General features: G+C 42.5%; 1 protein-coding gene across 1 annotated transcript in view; it reads left to right on the top strand.

Moving 5' to 3' along the window:
* The window catches only part of TEDC1 (tubulin epsilon and delta complex 1), a 168,830-nt gene that overhangs the window by 110,562 nt on the left and 38,250 nt on the right, over positions 1-20,018 (top strand). The window contains exon 7 of the mRNA XM_050963282.1: positions 14,356-14,568. Coding sequence (XP_050819239.1) covers positions 14,356-14,568 — 213 coding nt within the window. The remainder of the gene's footprint in view (positions 1-14,355; positions 14,569-20,018) is intronic.

Here is a 20,018-nt window from a genome sequence, read left to right as displayed (position 1 = left end):
GATGTACGGAGTAGTTGGATTCTGATATCTAAACTGTATTATTAAATCTGTTCATCAACATTTGGATTATTGCTGATTATGTACTCTATGTATCATATGACTTTTAAAAACAAACTTTGTATTTGTGGATAATCTAAGCACTATACCCCAGAGCAGTCTGGGGGGGAGGGGGGGCAAGTGGGGCAATTTGCCCCAGGCCTCGCAGGGGCCCCCATGAGAGTTTTTCAGGGCCCCTGGAGCAGGGTCCTTCACTCGCACTGGGGTCCCGGAAAACTCTCGCGAGGCCCGGGGCTCTGGAGCTTCTTCCGCTCCGGGTCTTTGGCGGCAATTTGGTGGCAGAGGGTCCTTCCGTTCTGCGACCCGCCTCCGAAGTGCCAGGTCTTCGGCGGCAGTTTGGCGGCAAGGGGTCCTTCCGCTCCGGGACCCACCGCCGAAGTGCCGGATTTTGGGCGGCAATTCCCCGCCCCCGAAAACCCCAGACCCCTGAATCCTCTGGGCGGCCCTGCTATACCCAAATGTGCAGAGACTCGTTTCTCAACCTATGTATTATATAATTTTTTTTACATGAGGAATTAAACAAGTTAGTGAGCATGGAGGAGTGGGAGGAGGAAGTGTTATAACTCACAAGTGTGGAAGAAGATTGGAGCATTTTGAAAAGCACTATGATCAAGGGGCAACAGACTTAACTTCCCCAGAAATGGAGAATTCTTGGAATAAGTGACCACGTAGGGTATGTCTATGCTGCAGTTAGACACCTGTGGCTGGCCTGTGTCAGCTGACTTTGGCTCATGGGGCTCAGCATTAAAGGACTGTTTAATTGCTGTGTAGACATTTGGGCTGGGGCTGCAGTCCAAGCTTTGAGACTCTCCCACCTCACAGGTCAAGCCCAAACATCTACACCTCAGTTGAACAACCCCTTAGCCCAGTCCCGCTGGCATGGGCCAGCCATGGGTTTTTAATTGACATACCCTCTTGCAGGGCTGCTCAAAGTCGTGAACCTAGAAATGAAGAAAGGGGGAGGGAACTAAATGAGACTATGCAGTGTCAATTAAGGCTTGTAGGGGCAAGGAAAGGGCAGCAAAATGTATTAATGCTGCCAAAGGCTTTAAGAATGGCTGTTAGAAATCTGTCAGTATAAAAATGCTAGAGGGGAACTAGGCTCATTCGGTAGTGAGGGAGATTAAATTAATTAGGTTTCTAAAATAGCTCTGCTACTGAATGCTTTCTAAAATTCTAGTATGAAAAATGGGGGATGGGGTGGACTATAGGATTTGGATAATTCGACATGAGAAATGAGGAGCTGTTGATAAAAAATGTTAAATTTGGGAAGGGAGGCTGTAAAAAAGTAATTTAATGTAAATCAGCATGTTTACATTACTTAAAATTTGACTGAACAAAATTTGACTGGCTTAGAATTTTGCGTTAAATATTTGAACTTCCAATCTTTGGGAAAAATGGTAATGTGTGATTGTGTAATTAAAGACAATATCAAACAAATAGGTCTTCTTATCACTAAATCAAAGATTGAAATTATGAAAATTAATGTACCTACTGATGATTTTATATACTTGGAAGGACAAGCCTTGAAAACTGTTAATAAATTTAATTATATGGGTATTGTAATTCGTGATACTTGTGACAGCATAGGTGAAGCAAGTTCTGTATTTAAAAAACTTAACACAGGATAAAAGTCCAATATGATTAGCAAAAGCGCCAAACTTAAAATCTTTAAAGCTATGTCCTAAACATACTCCATCATGGAGTAGAGTCCTGGAAAAATAAGTCAAACCAGCTCAAACTTAACAGCTTTCAATGTAAGTGTCTGCATAGAATATTCAAAGTAAAAGGGATTGATAAAATAAGTAATGAAAAAGCACTAGAATGGGCATCATTACCTACAATAATACAAGAAGGGGTGTAATCAGGAAGGCCAAAGCATAACTGGAGTTGCAGTTAGCAAGAGATGTGAGGTAACAAGAAGGGTTTCTACAGGTATGTTAGTAACAAGGATTGCCTCCTGCTTTGGACCCCCCACTACAGAAAGGATGTGGACAAATCGGAGAGTCCAGCAGAGGACAACGAAAATTATCAGGGGATTGGGGCACATGACTTACAAAGAGAGGCTGAGGAAACTGGGCTTGTTTAGTCTACAGAAGAGAAGAGTGAGGAGGGGATTTGATAGCCGCCTTCAACTACCTGAAGGGGGGTTCCAAAGAGGATGGAGCTCAGCTGTTCTCAGTTGTGGCAGATGACAGAACAAGGAGCAATGCTCTCAAGTTGCAGTGGGGGAGGTCTAGGTTGGATATTAGGAAACACTATTTCACTAGGAGGGTGGTGAAGCACTGGAATGGGTTACCTAGGGAGAATCATTTAATATCAGGGTTGGAAGGGACCTCAGGAGGTCATCTAGTCCAAACATCTGCTCACAGCAGGACCTAATCCCCAACTAAATGATCCCAGCCAGGGCTTTGTCAAGCCTGACCTTAAAAACTTCTAAGGAAAGAGATTCCACTACCTCCCTGGCTAACTCATTCCAGTGCTTCACCACCCTCCTAGTGAAAAAGTTTTTCCTAATATCCAATGTGGTCAAGGTGGTGGAATCTCCATCCTTAGAGGTTTTTAAGACCCGGCTTGGTAAAGCCCTGGCTGGGATCATTTAGTTGGTGTTGGTCCTGCTTTGAGCAGTGGGTTGGACTAGATGACCTCCTGGGCTTTCGTCCAAACCTAATCTATGATTCTAAGTGGTCCAGAAGAAGAGCTGGACATATTTGGCACATCTTTTAAGAATGCCAGATTATAGGCTACCTAAAAAATTATTTCTTTGGTGACCTCAATGCAAGAGATGGATAGGCCAGCCTATTGCACTGGTGTGCAAACTTTTGCACCCTCTCTTATCCTTAACAGAGTTTGTCTGTGCCCTTCCTCCATTACTGGACAACCAAACCTTCCTCAGCAGTGGGCTGCTTCTATCTTGCAGCCAGGCTGCGTTGGTAGGGCAGGGACAATACCTGGCCTCTGCCTCTCCTTCCTCAGGTTTTCAGGGTGGGGGAAGTTATGTGCGATGGTCTCTGGGGGTGGAGCCAGCACTGGAAGTAGAGGCTGCTGGGATGGAAATCAGTGTGGCACACTGACCCACAGGCTGGGTTACATGGGGGGAGGGATAGCTCAGTGGTTTGAGCATTGGCTTCCTAAACCCAGGGTTGTGAGTTCAATCCTTGAGGGGGCCATTTAAGGATCTGGGGCAAAGAAAAAACCAAAAAAAACCTGTCAGGGACAGTACTTGGTCCTGTTAGTGAAGGCAGGAGACTGGACTCAATGACCTTTCAAGGTCCCTTCCAATTTTATGAGATAGGTATATCTCCATATACATATTTATATCCCCACTGAGGTGAGTAAGGGGGGGATGAAGATGGTGCTCCCTCCCTGGCCCCATGGGGGCTGGCCAGGGCCCCGCTGTGCAGGGCTGGCACCAGCTGCCTAGCATTGATGCTCGCCCTCTGAATGTTCCTCTGCTGCGTCGGATGTCATGCTCCACAGTTTGCCCACCACTGCCCTAGAGCACACTCTGTAGCACATTAATGGCTGAAGCAGCATCATTATGTTTGAATATAAAAGACTTGGAAAAACGAGCCCAGGTTTCATTGATGGATCTTAGCAACCTGGCTGGTGCTAATTGGGTTCAAGAGTTACTGAGGTGTTTCTAATCTCCATATAGCAGGTCTGAAGGGCTCACCCACAAGCCTCTCTCTAATCTGTCCATCCTTCATAGAATACAGTACTAATCCCTAAAGTATCTTCATGCTCCATACAGCAAAACACAAGGCATATAAGATCCAAATGGGCTCTGCTGCTGACTTGCTGGAGACCTGTTGCTCTGAAATGATTAAGCCTCTCACACTTTTCATTTCCTCTGGCTTCAGCAGCTGAGTTTTTACATTTCTGTAACAAAATAGTTGTGCAGTGAACTCCTCTATGTGCATGCATACTGACTGCATTCATTTTCAGTGTGTAGCTAGCTAGCAGCTTGGAGAATTTTTCACTGCCACATCTCAGCTCTTCGTTTTCACATATTTGTAATGTTGTTTTAAAATAACTTTTAAAATGTAATGAAGCAGATATTATTACAAAATACAGATATTAGTAAGATATTATTGGACAGCATTACTAAAAGTAGTTATTAATGACTATTTCCATGTCAACTTGGAAAATTCAGATTTCAATCACTTTTGAGTTAAATATCAAAGGAAAAATGGGGTCTTTTTTAAAGAACAGGACAAATAACCTTATTTTTAAACCCTTTCAGCACTTAAAAATGCCTGAAAGGATTTTTGCTGTCAAACAGAGACCAAGCGTGGAAAACTTCAACTCTAAAATTTTAATGTAAATATCCTTTCATAGTCTGTATAGCCTTGTCACACCTATGGTACAGTACAGGCACCTCATTTCAAATGTTTGCAGCTTTTCTGCAGTTGGTTTGTCAGTACTCTTGTTTCACAATTGTCACCTTTTTTTAAAGAGTGCTACACTGGTAGAGTGTTCTCAGCATTCAGGTACTTCAACCTTCCTCCAGCTGAGGTTGCACAGTTTGCAAAGGAGCATGACCGTGCCTCTTTTGCCATGTTTTAACAGTTCAGGTGGTATACTATCTGGACCAGGTGCCTTGTTGTTTTTCAGAGACATGACTGTGGCTTCAGTTTCTGCCTCCACTATATGTTCTTCGCTGTTGTCTTTGCAGTTGATGGTCTCAGGGGAAAGTTGGGTCCATTTGACTTTTCATGTTCAGTAGCTGATGAAAATATTCTTTTGATCTTTATCTACTATATCTTACGTGTTAACTTGGTTGATAAGTAATCTAACTTCCTGAAAAAGTCCTCTTATGTTCCTTTTTTGAAAGTGTTTTTCAAGCTGTTCACCTCTTCTCTGAAGCCATTCAGTTGTAGTCTTTTGGAGCATTTTTTTTTAGTTCCTTGTTGAGCTTTCTGCATTTGTTTTTCTACTGACGGTAGTCTTCAGTTTTCAGATGTTCTTGATATTCTTCTGTTTTTTCTTCGTGATAGGTTTTTGGGTTTGCAGAGATTGAGTCCGGTGGCATCTTAGAGGTTGAGTGGATTTCCTCCTAGCAGATCTTGCTGGTGGGTCAAAACTGGCAGGACCAACACCACGGTACCTTAAGTGGGAGTGGAGGATCAGACCAGGCCAAAATTCCAATGTCCTACTCCAGTCTTCTCATGGGGCAACATGGGCCCCTTCAATGAGTAACTAATAGGAGGGGCTGCTTAACCTTGAGGTGGCTGGGAGTCTAGGTATTTTCTGAAGCCAAGAAACTGACAAAATGAGCAAAAAAGCAAAACAACATCCATACTGGTTCAGATGACGCCCAGCCTAAAAAAGTCCATGCCAGCAGTTTGGGAACTTTGGCGGTTGTGAAAAGTTTGCTAGGAAAGAACAGCTTGCACAGTACCAAAATGAATGTACATTGGAACATGGAATTTGATAATGCAATATGAACCAACATGGCTACAACTACACTGCAAAGCAGGAATGTTAATTGGTGAACTTGAAACTAGAGCTGCATCCTCTTCCATAGACATTCTCAGTATTTGTTAACCACACTGGACAGGAAGTAGTGAATTCTCCATAAAGCATTATAAAATAATTTATCCTGAAAAGATACACTGTTCACAGAGAAGGCATTTGTCACATTTTGGCATGCAAAATGAGAGGCTGTGTCACCACCTGCCCCTCAACTATGGGTGCCTCACAATGCTTTCCTGCTGTAGTTCCTAACCTGGGCCACTCACGAATAGTCTGAGAGCATGCAGGTCACTTCATGAATATATGCATATAACCACAGACCTGGTCCAGCAACTGTGACCCCATCAGCCTATCAACAACTCTCCAGTCACACTCTGGCTTCCACCACTCTTGGTTACTGCCTGCAGAGTGATCCCAACACACAACCAATCCCGAATTTCCCCAAAATGTGTATTCTGCATTGCCCCACCCTCTCCTAGGCAGTTCAGATATTAAAAGTCCATTGCCCCACTAAAGGGCCAATATTCAACAGTTTACTTCTTTAGCTGGCGTTACCAAACAGATCAGTTTAAACACAATAATGGATTAGTTTAGATTAAAAATAAAATAAGTTTATTTATATACAACGAGAGAGATTTTAAGTGAGTACAAGTATAAGGTGTTAAAGTCAGGAATGGTTACAAGAAAAATAAAGATAAGACGATTCCTAGTAGCTAAAACTTAAGAAGCTAGAATTGGTTCAAGGTAAAAATCCTTACCTCAGGTACCCAGCAAAAGGGCTGACCCGTTCTGAGGTCAGGATTCCTGCCCCCCCGAAAGTCAAAGGGCTGGTTCCTTCATCTTCTAGGGTGCACGAGAGAGAGAGAGAGAGAGAGCTCTTTATGTTTTCTGCTCCTTTCTTTTATAGTTCAGTGAACCTTTGAAATGGATTTTTCTGAGGGCTACCCCTCAAAACAAAGTTTATTCAAACAGTAAAAATGGTGACATGGAGTCTAGAGGTGAAGAAGGCTCCATGTTCTTTCTTTTCACCTGTATTTGCTTAAATGCAAATTTGTCTGGTCTCCTTCCAACTCCTCTCCCCGCTGCCTTGAGGGCCATGTTTACTGCATATATGTAAATTGAGGTAAACAGACATGCCTTGGTTTATGATAGATCCAGGGCCGGCTTTACACCTTGCGAACCCCTAAACATCCCTAGGTGGCTGGGCAGCTACAGGGACCCCAGCTCCACATTGTCCTCCACCCCTGAGCCCATAGGGACTCACAGCTCTGGGGGTCCTGCTCCTGCTGCCTCATGGCAGCCAGGAGCGCCGAGCCACCGTAGGCAGTGGGGTTACCCTGCCACTTCTAACTTTTAGACACCCCAGCACACAGCCCCAGCACCACAACTGCCCAGTGCTCTGTCTAGATCTCGCACTGCGCAGTACCCCAACACACACAGACCTCCCCCACTGACCAGAGTCCCCCCACAACCTTCCCTAAAGACCCACTCTTCCGCACCCTTCTGCCCCCTATCCAGACTCACCTGCCCCATTGGGAGATGACTGTGTCCGCTGGGCTGAACTGGCAGCATGGTTGGGGGCCGGTCAAGGATCGCCATGACTCTTTGGGAGAGTGGCACGATCAGCCAGGCTGGAGCAGGAGCAGAGCCTGCCCAGGCTGGGCTCCCTCAGGACCCACTTGCCCAGCAGGGCCCCCTGCGTTGGACTGCTCTGAGTTCTTCCCCTGCCACAGGAGACTGATTCGCCTTCCCTGCTTCCAGTAACAGTTGAGCCGGGCTGCATGGGGCCGTCCCCCTCAGCTGGCCCTGCCCCCTGCCGGACCCAGGAGCAGCAAACTTTGAATTTTTACAGGTTTCAGAGTAGCAGCCATGTTAGTTTGTATCCACAGAAAGAACAGGAGTACTCTTGGCACCTTAGAGACTAACAAATTTATTTCATCATAAGCTTTCGTGGGCTACAGCTCACTTCTTCAGATGCATAGAATGGAACACACAGACAGGAGATATTTATACATACGGAGAACATGAAAAGATGAAAGTATGCATTCTATGCATCTGAAGAAGTGAGCTATAGTCCATGAAAGCTTATGTTGAAATAAATTTGTTAGTCTCTAAGGTGCCACAAGTGCTTCTGTTCTTTTTTTGAATTTTTAGGCACCCCTAAAACACTAGTGTCTCTAAGCATGAGTCTACTGTGAGTAATTGGAAATCTGGCCTGGATAGACCTGTTTAACAACTTTTGCTGAGTCAAGCTTGTGTGTATTTGAACATGTGCTAATTACATCATATAGGGGGATTTCATAATTTTACTTGTAATGTTGCTACATACATTTCACCATGCTGTTATTGACCAGTGAGTTATTAGTTTTTAAATGATACCTCACAAGACATATGTTGTACAAAGATTATTACAGTAGTGTGAAGGGTGTGAATACAGGGGTGCTTTTGGTCAGAGTTGCTTTATATTATCAGAAAAAAACTTACAACTTTTTGAAGAGCTGTAGGTTCATGTTTTCACACATAAGGAGCATTAAACTACTGGGGAAAGATGATCCTGTGACCATAAAACACCTGCAACATATGCAGAAGACAGTGCCATAAATGAGTTTTACACTGACCTTCAAGCAGACATTTCATGAACCCCATCTAGAGGTTGTTTCTTCATAATGGGGGACTTTAATGCCAAGTTTGGGAGTGGTAACACTGATGGGGAGAATATCAAGGGAAAAGGAATAGAATTAAGAAATGAGTAAAATGATAGATTGCTTCAGTTTTGCGCTATCAACAATTTCTTTACAACAAACTAGGGCTGACAATTAATCACAGTTAACTCTCTCGATTAACTCAAAACAATTAATTGTGATTAAAATAATCACAATTAATCACACTTATAACAATAGAATACCAATTGAAATTTGTTCAGTATGTTTGGATGTTTTTCTACATTTTCAATATTGATTTCAATTACAACACAATACAAAGTGCACAGTGCTCACTTTATTATTATTTTTCATTACAAATATATGCACAGTAAAAATGATAAACAAAAGAAATACTATTTTTCAGTTCACCTCATACAAGTGCTGAAGTGCAATCTCTTAATCATGAAAGTGTAACTGACAAATGCAAATTTTTTTTGGTTACATAACTTCACTGAAAAACAAAACAGTGTAAAACTTTATTGCCTACAAGTCCATTCAGTCCTATGTCTTATTCTGCCAATCACTAAGACAAACAAGGTTGTTTACATTGATGGGATATACTGCTGCTTATTTACAGTGTCACCTGAAAGTGAGAACAGACATTCACATGGCACTTCTGTAGCTGGCTTTCAAGGTATAGCATTCAAGGTACAATCAGGGTGGATGCACTTCACTCCCAATAATTGATAAGGAGGTGTCAATTCCAGGAGAGGCAAAGTTGCTTTTGTAGTGAGTCAGCCTGAATAGGGACTGGGAATGGCTGGCTCACTACAAAAGCAACTTTGACTCTCCTGAAATTGACCCTCCTTATTGATTACTGGGACTAAATCCACCCTAATTGTATTGGCCCTGTCATAGATTCATAGACTTTAAGGTCAGAAGGGACCATTATGGTCATCTAGTCTGACCTCCTGCACAATGCAGGTCATACAATCTCACGCATCCACTTCTGTAACAAACCCCTAACCTATGTCTGAGTTATTAAAGTCCTCAGATTGTGGTTTGAAGACCTCAAGCTGCAGAGAATCCTCCAGCAAGTGACCTGTGCCCTGTGCTGCAGAGGCAGGCAAAAAACCTCCAGGGCCTCTGCCAATCTTCCCTGGAGGAAAATTCCTTCCCGGCCCCAAATATGGCGATCAGTTAAACTCTGAGCATGTGGGCAAGACTCATCAGCCAGCACCCAGGAAAGAATTCTCTGTAGTAACTCAGATCCCATCCCATCTAACATCCCGTCCCAGACCACTGGGCATACTTACCTGCTGATAATTTGTCAACTGATCTTTGATTAATTGCCAAAATTAGGCTATCCCATCATACCATCCCCTCCATAAATATATCAAGCTTAGTCTTAAAGCCAGATATGTCTTTTGCCCCCACTAATCCCCTTGGAAAGCTGTTCCAGAACTTCACTCCTCTGATGGTTAGAAACTTTCGTCTAATTTCAAGTCTAAACTTCCTAGTGTCCAGTTTATATCCATTTGTTCTTGTGTCCACATTGGTACAAAGCTTAAATAATTCCTCTCTCTCCCTAATATTAATCCCTCTGATATATTTATAAAGAGCCATCTTATCCCCCCTCAGCCTTCTTTTGGTTAGGCTAAACAAGCCAAGCTCTTTGAGTCTCCTGTCATAAGACAGGTTTTCCATTCCTCGGATAATCCTGGCAGCCCTTCTCTGTACCTGTTCCAGTTTGAATTCATCCTTCTTAAACATGGGAGACCAGAATTGCACACAGTATTCCAGGTGAGGTCTCACCAATGCCTTGTAAAACGGTACTAACACCTCCTTATCTTTGCTGGAAATACCTCACCTGATGCATCCTAAAATCGCATTAGCTTTTTTAATGGCCATATCACATTGGCGGCTCGTAGTCATCCTGTGATCAACCAATACTCCGAGGTTCTTCTCCTCCTCTGTTACTTCCAACTGATGTGTCCTCAATTTATAACTAAAATTCTTATTATTAATCCCTAAATGCATGACCTTGCACTTTTCACTATTGAATTTCATTGTATTACTATTACTCCAGTTTACAAGGTCATCCAGATCTTCCTGTATGATATCCCAGTCCTCTGTGTTAGCAACACCTCCCAGCTTTGTGTCATCTGCAACCTTTATTAGCACATTCCCGCTTTATGTGCCAAGGTCAGTAATAAAAAGGTTAAATAAGATTGGCCTCAAAACTGATCCCTGAGGAACTCCACTTGTAATCTCCTTCCAGCCTGACTGTTCACCTTTCAGTACAACCCGTTATAGTCTCCCCTTTAACCAGTTAACCTTTGAATTTTCATATTGATCTCCATCTTTTCCAATTTAACTAATAATTCCTCATGTGGAACCGTGTCAAATGCCTTACTGAAATCCAGGTAAATTAGATCCACTGCTTTTTCTTTGTCTAGAAAATCTGTTACCTTCTCAAAGAAGGAGATCAGGTTGGTTTGGCACGATCTACCTTTTGTAAAACCATGTTGTATTTTGTCCCAATTACCATTGACCTCAATGTCCTTAACTACTTCCTCTTTCAATTTTTTTTCCAAGACCTTACATACTACAGATGTCAAACTAACAGGCCTATAGTTACTTGAATTACTTTTTCCCCCTTTCTTAAAAATAGGAACTATGTTAGCAATTCTCCAGTCGTACGGTAGAACCCGAGTATACTGATTCATTAAAAATTCTTGCTAATGAGCTTGCAATTTCATCTGCCAGTTCCTTTAATATTCTTGGATGAAGATTATCTGGGCCCTCTGATTTTGTTCCATTAAGCTGTTCGAGTTTGGCTTCTACCTCGGATGTGGTAATAGCTACCTCCATATCCTCATTCCCATTTGTCATCCTACCATTATCCCTAAGCTCCTCATTAGCCTTATTAAAGACTGAGGCAAAGTATTTATTTAGCTATTGGGCCGTGCCTAGATTATCCTTAACCTCCATTCCATCCTCAGTGTTTAGCAGTCCCACTTCTTCTTTCTTTGTTTTCTTCTTATTTATATAGCTATAGAACCATTTCCTATTGGTCTTAATTCCCTTTGCAAGGTCCAACTCTACATGGCTTTTAGCCTTTCTCAATTCATCCCTACATGTTCTGACCTCAATAAGGTAGCTTTCCTTGCTAATCCTGCCCATCTTCCACTCCTTGTAGGCTTTCTGCTTTTTCTTAATCACTTCTCTGAGATGCTTACTCATCCAGCTTGGTCTACAACTCCTGTCTATGATTTTTTTCCCTCTTTCTTGGGATGCAGGCTTCTGAACGTTTCTGCAGCTTTGACTTGAAGTAATTCCAGGCCTCCTCCACCTTTAGATCCACGAGTTCTTCAGTCCAATCCACTTCCCTAACTAATTTCCTTAATTCTTTAAAGTTAGCCCTTTTGAAATCAAAACCCCTAGTCCCAGATCTATTTTTGTTTATTCTTCCATCTAGTTTGAACTGAATTAGCTCATGATCACTCCAACCAAGTTTGTCCTTTACAACCATTTCTTCTATGAGGCCCTCACTACTTACCAAAACCAAATCTAAAATGGCATCCCCTCTTGTTGGTTTAGCAACTACTTGGTGAAGAAATCCATCAGCTATCACATCCAGAAAAATCTGAGCCCTATTATTATTACTAGCACTTGTCCTCCAGTCTATATCTGGGAAGTTAAAGTCTCCCAGGATCACACAATTCCCATTAGTGTTTACTTAATTAAAAACATTAAAAAGGTCTCTATCCATATCCAGATTAGATCCCAGCGGTCTGTAGCACACCCCAAGCACTATCTCAGGGGAGGCTCTAGTAGCTTTCTTCCTCAATGTGATTTTTGCCCAGACACTCTGTCTTATCCATTCCATCCCTTCTTATTTCTTTACAGTTAACCTCATCATTGACATACAATGCTACTCCACCACCTTTGCCTTTATTTCTGTCTTTCCTAAACAGCACATAGCCTTCAATACCTGTACTCCAGTCATGACTACTATTCCACCATGTTTCTGTTATCCCTATAATATCCGGTTTCACTTCCTGCACCAGTAGCTCTAGTTCCTCTATTTTGTTACCTAAGCTCTTCTCATTAGTGTGCAGACATCTTAATTTTTGCCATTTGACTTCACTGACATTCTTTACCCGGTTAGGCACAGACATTCTACCACCAGTATCACCTATTAGACTGGTATCTGTACTACCCTTCCTCTTTATGTCCAGTCTCCTGCCCACGGCTGTATCCTCTCTTACTTTTTCTTCCCTCTCAATGTTGAATTCTGGCGTGGAGATTACCTGGACATCTCCCAACCATCTCCCCCCCGTTCAGCACTGGTTCTTCACTTGTGAGGTAACTCCCTTCTCTTCATGTGTGAGAATAATAATGCCTGCATCTGTAATTTTCACTCCATGCATCTGAAGAAGTGGGTTTTTTACCCATGGAAGCTTATGCCCAAATAAATCTATTAGTCTTTAAGGTGCCATCGGACTCTGTTTTTGTGGATACAGACTAACACGGCTACCCCGATACACTACAGTACTTGTATCCCTGCATGCTCAAGCAATATTTTTATACTTCTCCCTAGTCATCTGTCCAAGTTTTCACTTCTTGTAAGCTTCCTTTTTTTTTTGTTTAAGCTCACCGAAGATTTCTCTGTAAAGCCAAGCTGGTCGCCTGCCATATTTGCTATTCTTTCTGCACATAGAGGTAGTTGGTTCCTGCACCCTCAATAAGGCTTCTTTAAAATACAGCAAGCCCTCTGGACTCCTTTCCCCCTCATATTAGCCTCCCAAGGGATCCTGCCCATCAGTTCAATGAGGAAGTTGAAATCTGTTTTTCTGAAGTCCAGGGTCTGTATTCTGCTACTCTCCTTTCTTCTTTTTGTCAGGATCCTGAACTCGACCATCTCATGGTCACTGCTACCCAGGTTCCTGCCCACTTCACTTCCCCTACTAATTCTTCCCTGTTTGTGAGTAGTAGGTCAAGAGGAGCATGGCCCCTAGTTAGTTCCTCCAGCACTTGCACCAGGAAGTTGTCCCTGACCCTCTTGAATAACTTCCTGGATTGTCTGTGCATTGCTGTATTGCTCTCCCAGCAGATGTCAGAGTGATTGAAGTCCCCCATGAGAATGAGGGCCTGTGATCTGGAAACTTTTCAGTTAATTGTCTGAAGAAATCCTCGTCTACCTCATACTCTTGGTCTGGTGGGCTATAGCACTTCACTCTTGCCTGTTACTTAATGTAGAAGGTGCTATTCTGCTGCTGCTGCTGCTGCTACTACTACTACTACTACTGATGAGCTGCAGGACAAATCCTCGGGCCTGGTCTATGTTTAAATAGCTACAGCACTCCGGGGTCTGAAAAATCACCCCACCCCCAAGTGCTGTAGCTGTGTCAATCTAACTCCCAGTGTAGATTCAGCTAGGTTGACAGAAGAATGCTTCCATTGACCTAACTACCAGTGCTTTGGGAATTGTGGTTCATACAGCAGCAGACAAACCCCTTCCATTGCTGTAGGCTGTGTCTACACTATGGAGTTATGCTGATATAGCTATGACATTGTAGCTATGTTATTACACTCCTGGTGGTGTAGACATAGCCTAAGATAACCAATGTGCACTGAATTCAAGACTGATGCTTGCATGGGTAAGATTAAGACAAAACAGGTTAACTGTTTTAGGCCAGAGTTTGAAATGATCACTACTCACTTTGAGTGCAATAATTATATTAATAATCCTTAAATATTAAAAAAAAATCTCCCTCTAGTCCTGACATTTGAACATAGAGGTTATCTCAGATCTCTGGAGGTCATGTTCAGAGCTTCTGGAGCATTGAGCTGTGACCATCTTACATTCCATGGATTGTGTTTTGTTTCAATAACAGCAGTGCAGTATAGCTTACAGTAGGCAGTTTCCTCTCTCTTGGGTGTTTGTTAATTTAGAAATACATTAAAACATGTATTTATTAGCAAGCTGAGCAGATTCTGTTCAATAACAGTACTGTTTTTTTAAATATGTGGAGTAACCGTGTTTGAGATCACCACAGTCAATTCACAGTAAGTTCTTAAAATTAAATATTTGGGAAACACATGGCAAGCAAATTATTTCCGGTTGGTACTATAAAATTAATGAACTTTTACCACATATTTTTTCCTTTAGGAAACTGTATTAGATATCCTTGACGAAGATGCAAATACATTCAAGTCAGAAGATGTTTGTAAAGAGAAAAACACTTCGCCAAATGCTAACTTGTGTTGCCACAGTGCTAGCAATATTATTGGAGAAATTGACAAATTGACCAAAGATCTAGTGACTCTACGTGATGGAGTGCATGAGCTAGTAACTTGCAAGAAGTCAGCATGGTATGAAAAGGTAAGGATTGTATTTATTTCTTGATGTAAGTAAAATACCTCATTGTTCCATTTTATTGTCATGGACAAGATGACTGCTACTGTGTATGAACCATGCGCTGATTCTCACCACAAAACTCCTATGACTCTTACTATGATTATTTATTACTTGTTTCAGATAATGCCCACAGAGGTGTCAGGTGCTTTTCAAACAAAAAATAAGGTACAGTTCCACCGCATGAGGTTATGTTCAGAAACCGGGCAGATGTGGCGATCCCTACACCAGTGACGATGCATTCTGAAACCAGACAGATATGCTTGCATTGTGAGGGGAGTAGTAAGAGGATAGTGACTATGGAGGAGAGGGAGGCAGAAGAGGATGAGATCACTGGGCCAAATGGAGGGGAAGAAGAGGACAGCAGATGGGAAACCGTAGTGTTTGTGATGGTGGCAAAGGAGGAGAGGTTAATCAAAGAGAAAAGTGCGGGAAGGTCATGGCAGGTGTCAGGGCTGAATCCCCACTCTGTCACTTTGAGTGCTTAAGGTGGAGGCCTTCTTAAACTCCCATGGTTACAGCTTTTCTCTGACCTTGGCTTGGTAAAAGCTGCCACCACCCAAATGCAGAAAAACCCCTTGGACTCAGGAAGGAGCACTTGGGAATTCCTCCCTGTGGGGCACCCTCAAGCTCCCTCCCAACCCCCGGGGAAGAGCTGAAAAAGAAAACAAAGGAAATTAGCTGTTGCCAGCAGCTAATCAAACAGCATATGCACAAACCTCTCAAAACACCACAAATCCAATCCTTTTCTTAAAAGTAAATTTTATTAAAAACTAAAAGGAAGAAATTACATCTGGAACTAAGGCTTTTGCTAGATTTTAAAGGAGTAATTCCAAAAATTAAGCACCCAAAATAGCTTTCTTGGGGATTAGCTTAAAGGTTACAAGCAAACAAAAGCATCTGAGGTTAGCATAGAGGAGTCCACAAGCCTTAAAAAATAAACAGAAATAAACCCAATCACGTCTTCTAAACATTCACTGCCTTCCAATGATTCCTTCTAGGTCTAGAAGATAATTTTTCATACCTGGTTCAAACCTTACACAGCATTCCTGCTTATAGCATTGTTGCTCCATGTCCCTGCAGCCCAGAGAGAACAACAGACAAAGGGAAAGTTTCTTTCCCAATTTTAAAAAGTTCTACCTTCCTATTGGCTCTTTTGGTCAGGTGCCCACTTCCTTTTCTTTTACCTGTGGGCTTGTTAACTCTTTACAGGTAAAGCAAATAGAGAACAGCTACTAAGAGGAATTTTATAGCTAACTGGCTGGCTGGGTGTCCATAAAATGGAGCTACTCTGACTTAATTTATCACAGCAGGTCTTGTCAGTTTTCACTGAGAGGGAGTCTCCTGGAGATGGCTGAGGAAGTTGAGAGGGAGGTGGGTTTCAGAAGGGAGTGGAAGGTAGCAAAGAGGTAACAGGAATTGAGTGGTAGTCAGTGAGAGAGGAATAGTGTTGCTTGCTGAGGAAGACAATAGAACTGAAGGAGAAGAGAACACAGTTGAAGTAGAAGAAGTCTTTGTGGCCAGGGGACTTTCTCCAGGGGCATTCAGTGGCACAGGAGCAGAAGGACATTGGGAGTAAGGCAGGGTTGTGGAGTTAATGAGATGGACTTGGTGGTGGGACAGGCAAAGGAATCAGATGTAGTGGAAGGATTGGACATCTGATTGCTGAGGAGAGGGATGAGAGAACTGGGGATGGGTGGGAGTGTGGAAGAGAAGTCCTAGAAGTTGATGGATTGGAGCTCATGACAAGGCCAGGTGAAGGTAGGTGAATCACGGGATGTGTGTGTTAAGGATCTGGTGATGGTTGTAGAAGGGGAACTTGGATATTCAGAAATGGTTAGGGGAGCAGGTGTAATGAAGACAAGGATGGATAAGTGGCCCTTTGGACAAGTGGGGTTGATCCAGGGTTGAAGGTCAAATGTTGAAGTGAGAGTGAGGAAGACAGGATGTTGAAGTGTCAGACAGGAAGCTGAAGTCCTGAAGGATGACTGTCATGAGAGGAAGAAACAGCAATCAAAATCCAAGAAGAAGTTTTTTGGAAGAACTTCAGGGTGAAAGACAATAGGGCATGGGAAGAATAGAGGCTAATGGAGTGTTGCTCAAGGGAGTAGGGTAGAAGTGGCTGATATATGGATCACAGGTACATGGATCATTTGGGATGATGGGTGTGAGAGGAGAGGTTGCCACAGGATGGAGCAGCTGTGGAGAGAGCATCATGTGGGATCAAGAAGCAGGGGAGATGGTTGTAGTTTTGCATGGGGTAGACCTAGCTCTTTCCCTTTGTTTGGCTGCTTTATGCGGGCTGACCCACAGTTTCTAAAGCTGTGATTGCATTGGCCAACCAATAGCAATCTTCTGTTGAATGGAAAAACCTACATTAAAGCAATAGGAGAGCTGAGATTTTGAACACTCAAAAAATAAAATTCCAGTGTATGGCTCCCAGAGCAAAGTAAACTTCTATGTATATTGCCATAAATGCTGTTAAATACTGCCTTCATATTAAATCATATTAATGCCTTAATAACTTTTTCTGTTTAAAATCTCTGCTCTCCTGTTGCTTTAATGTAACTTTTGGGGTTTCATTTCCTTGCTTTTATAAAAGAAAAAAAATAAGGAATCATTAATTGCATATTGAAATAAATGTCCTGAATTTGTGTACTTGATTGATGTCCTGGTCATACATTGCAGTATTTCTGAGATTCAGTGAATATAATGGAAGATATAACCATTGAAACAAAGGCAGTTGTCATAAACAGATGGTTAAGGGTTAATGTCTCTTTTACCTGTAAAGGGTTAAGAAGCTCAGTAAACCTGGTTGACACCTGACCAGAGGACCAATAGGGGGACAAGATACTTTCAAATCTTGGTGGAGGGAAGTCTTTGTTTGTGCTTTTTGTTTTGTTCGTTGTTTGCTCTTGGGACTAAGAGGGACCAGACGTACACCCAGGCTCTCCAAATCTTTCTGAATCAGTCTTTCATGTTTCAAAATTGTAAGTAATAGCCAGGCAAGGGGGATTAGTCTTATTTTTGTTTTCTCAACTGGTAAATGTTTCTTTCTGCTGGAAGGATTTTTACCTCTGCTTACTGTACTCTGAACCTGAGGCTAGAGGGGGTTTCCTCTGGGCTATATAAATCTAAGTACCTGTAAAGCATTTTCCATCCTGATTTTACAGAGATAATTTTTACCTTTTCTTTCTTTAATTAAAAGCTTTCTTTTTAAGAATCTGATTGATTTTTCCTTGTTTTAAGATCCAAGGGATTGGGTCTGAACTCACCAGGGATTGGTGGGGGGGGGGAAAGGAGAGGGGATGGTTAATTCCTCCTTGTTTTAAGATCCAAGGAGTTTGGATCTGTTTGAAGCCTCTCAAGGCAACCCAAGGAGGGGAAAGTCTGGGGGGAAAGGAGGAGGGATGGCTAATTTGTCTCTGTTTTAAGATCCAAACCCCTTGGATCTTGTTCCCCAGGGAAGGTTTTGGGGGAACAGAAAGTGTGCCAGACACTAAATTCTTGCTGGTGACAGTGTACCAGATCTAAGCTAGTAATTAAGCTTAGAAGTGTTCATGCGGGTCCCCACTTTTTGTACTCTAAAGTTCAAAGTGGAGAAAGAAACCTTGACAGCAGTGCAGTGGAATGTGGTGTTAAAAGGATGCTTTATCAGAAGTGCCTCCCCTTCCACATCCTACAAAGAACCATTCTGTAATACTAAATAACAGCACCTTTCGGGAAGCAGAAGATCAGATGATTCTCCATCAGTTTATTGCAGTCCTCCCAGCTGTTAAGGGAGTAGGGGTAGCTCAGTGGTTTGAGCATTGGCCTGCTAAACCCATGGTTGTGAGCTCAATCCTTGAGGGGGCCACTTAGGGGGTCTGGGGCAAAATCAGTACTTGGTCCTGTTGGTGAAGGCAGGGGGCTGGCCTCAATGACCCTCAGGGTCCCTTCCAGTTCTATGAGATAGGTATCTATCTCTCTCTCTCTCTATATATATATTTATAGTTCTCCTTATGCAAAATACTGTCTCCCCTCAGTCTGTCTTATTCCTGCAAGCATGCTGAATGCTGAGCCTTCTCTAGCCCCCTACTCAAACAATATTCTGCCTCTTCCCCAGAAGAAATGAGATTCTTGTGAAAAAAAGACTACAGAATGAAGAATTAGATGTGTCATAAAAGAGAAGATGTACAGTAGCCAGTGGAGTCAGTGGATACTGATCTGTCTTGGATATGGGGCGGTCCTGGCTTAAAGAGGCCAGAAATAATCTTGGATCTCATAAGAAGACTCCCATGGGTGGGTGTCATAACTTTGTTACAGCCTTGTGCCCACTTGCTTAGATCATATAACAAAAACGTGTGCATCCACAAAGTATGCTATTTGAACCACTGTACCTCAGTCACATGAAAATCGATTTTCATCCAACCACTAAAGGCACATCTCCAACTTTCATAGCTTATTTCCTTTGTAAACTTCAAGCTCTTGTCACCTCCCATTGAATCTTTAGGTCTTTTTTTTTTAAATTCCCAAGCTTTTTATTAATAAATGCCAAAGTATGTTTCGCCACTCTCTTCCTTCTTGAAAAGGGCTAGAGATTTTTGCTGAAACTTTCAAAAGAAAAAGAAAAAGAAAAACCTGAGGAGAAACTTCCCAAACTTCAGCCCCAAAGTAAAAAAAGCTTAGCAAAGGAATAAGCATCTGAAAAAGACCTTCTAGAACAAAAAAATATTGGCAGCTGATGTTAGGGGGCTTATTCCTTCACCCTCCTACTTCCCTGGTCCTTCTCGCATGAACAGAGAGCAACAATACCCGACGTCCAAAGGCGCAAACGATTCAATGTTTATTGGGGTGAACTTCCAGCAAGCATGATTCCAGTTTCCTTCCTTAGTGTTCCCCTTCCCAGCTGTGATACCACAGAGCCTTGCCTGTGTCCCTGTTCCTGTTCCTGTTCCCATTCCCCTTTAGCAAAACATGATCCCAATTCACCCATCCCCAGTCCCTGTTCCCATTCTCCCCCCCACTTCCTGATTGACTGCAGACTATATAGTAAAACTTGAATTTCGCTTAGCTATACCTTAACCAATCATTTTACTGAAATGTAACTAACCAATCCTAACATACTGTAACGTGGTTATTTAACCAATTATATTCCACCACCTTCATTGGTTTACACCCAACAAAATTAATTATACTGCAGACAGAAACAATTACAGAACCAGAGAAAGACCATGCAAATAAACATAGAAAACAATGCAGAAGTGAGGATTTCACAACTACATCTATACAGACTGTGATGGGACAAGGCCAGATGGCTACAGTAAAGTACTGAGAAACAGGTATGTTAGCCCCAGGCTAAACAAATCCCTAGTACCCTGGTAACCAAATGGCAGTTGCTCCAGGTTAATCAAGGCACCTGGGGCCAATTAAGATCT

This window comes from Gopherus flavomarginatus, chromosome 7 (assembly GCF_025201925.1).
Source record: "Gopherus flavomarginatus isolate rGopFla2 chromosome 7, rGopFla2.mat.asm, whole genome shotgun sequence".
NCBI lineage: Eukaryota > Metazoa > Chordata > Testudines > Testudinidae > Gopherus > Gopherus flavomarginatus.
Note: the sequence above shows the minus strand (reverse complement) of the source record. Positions and strands in the feature narration are given on the sequence as shown.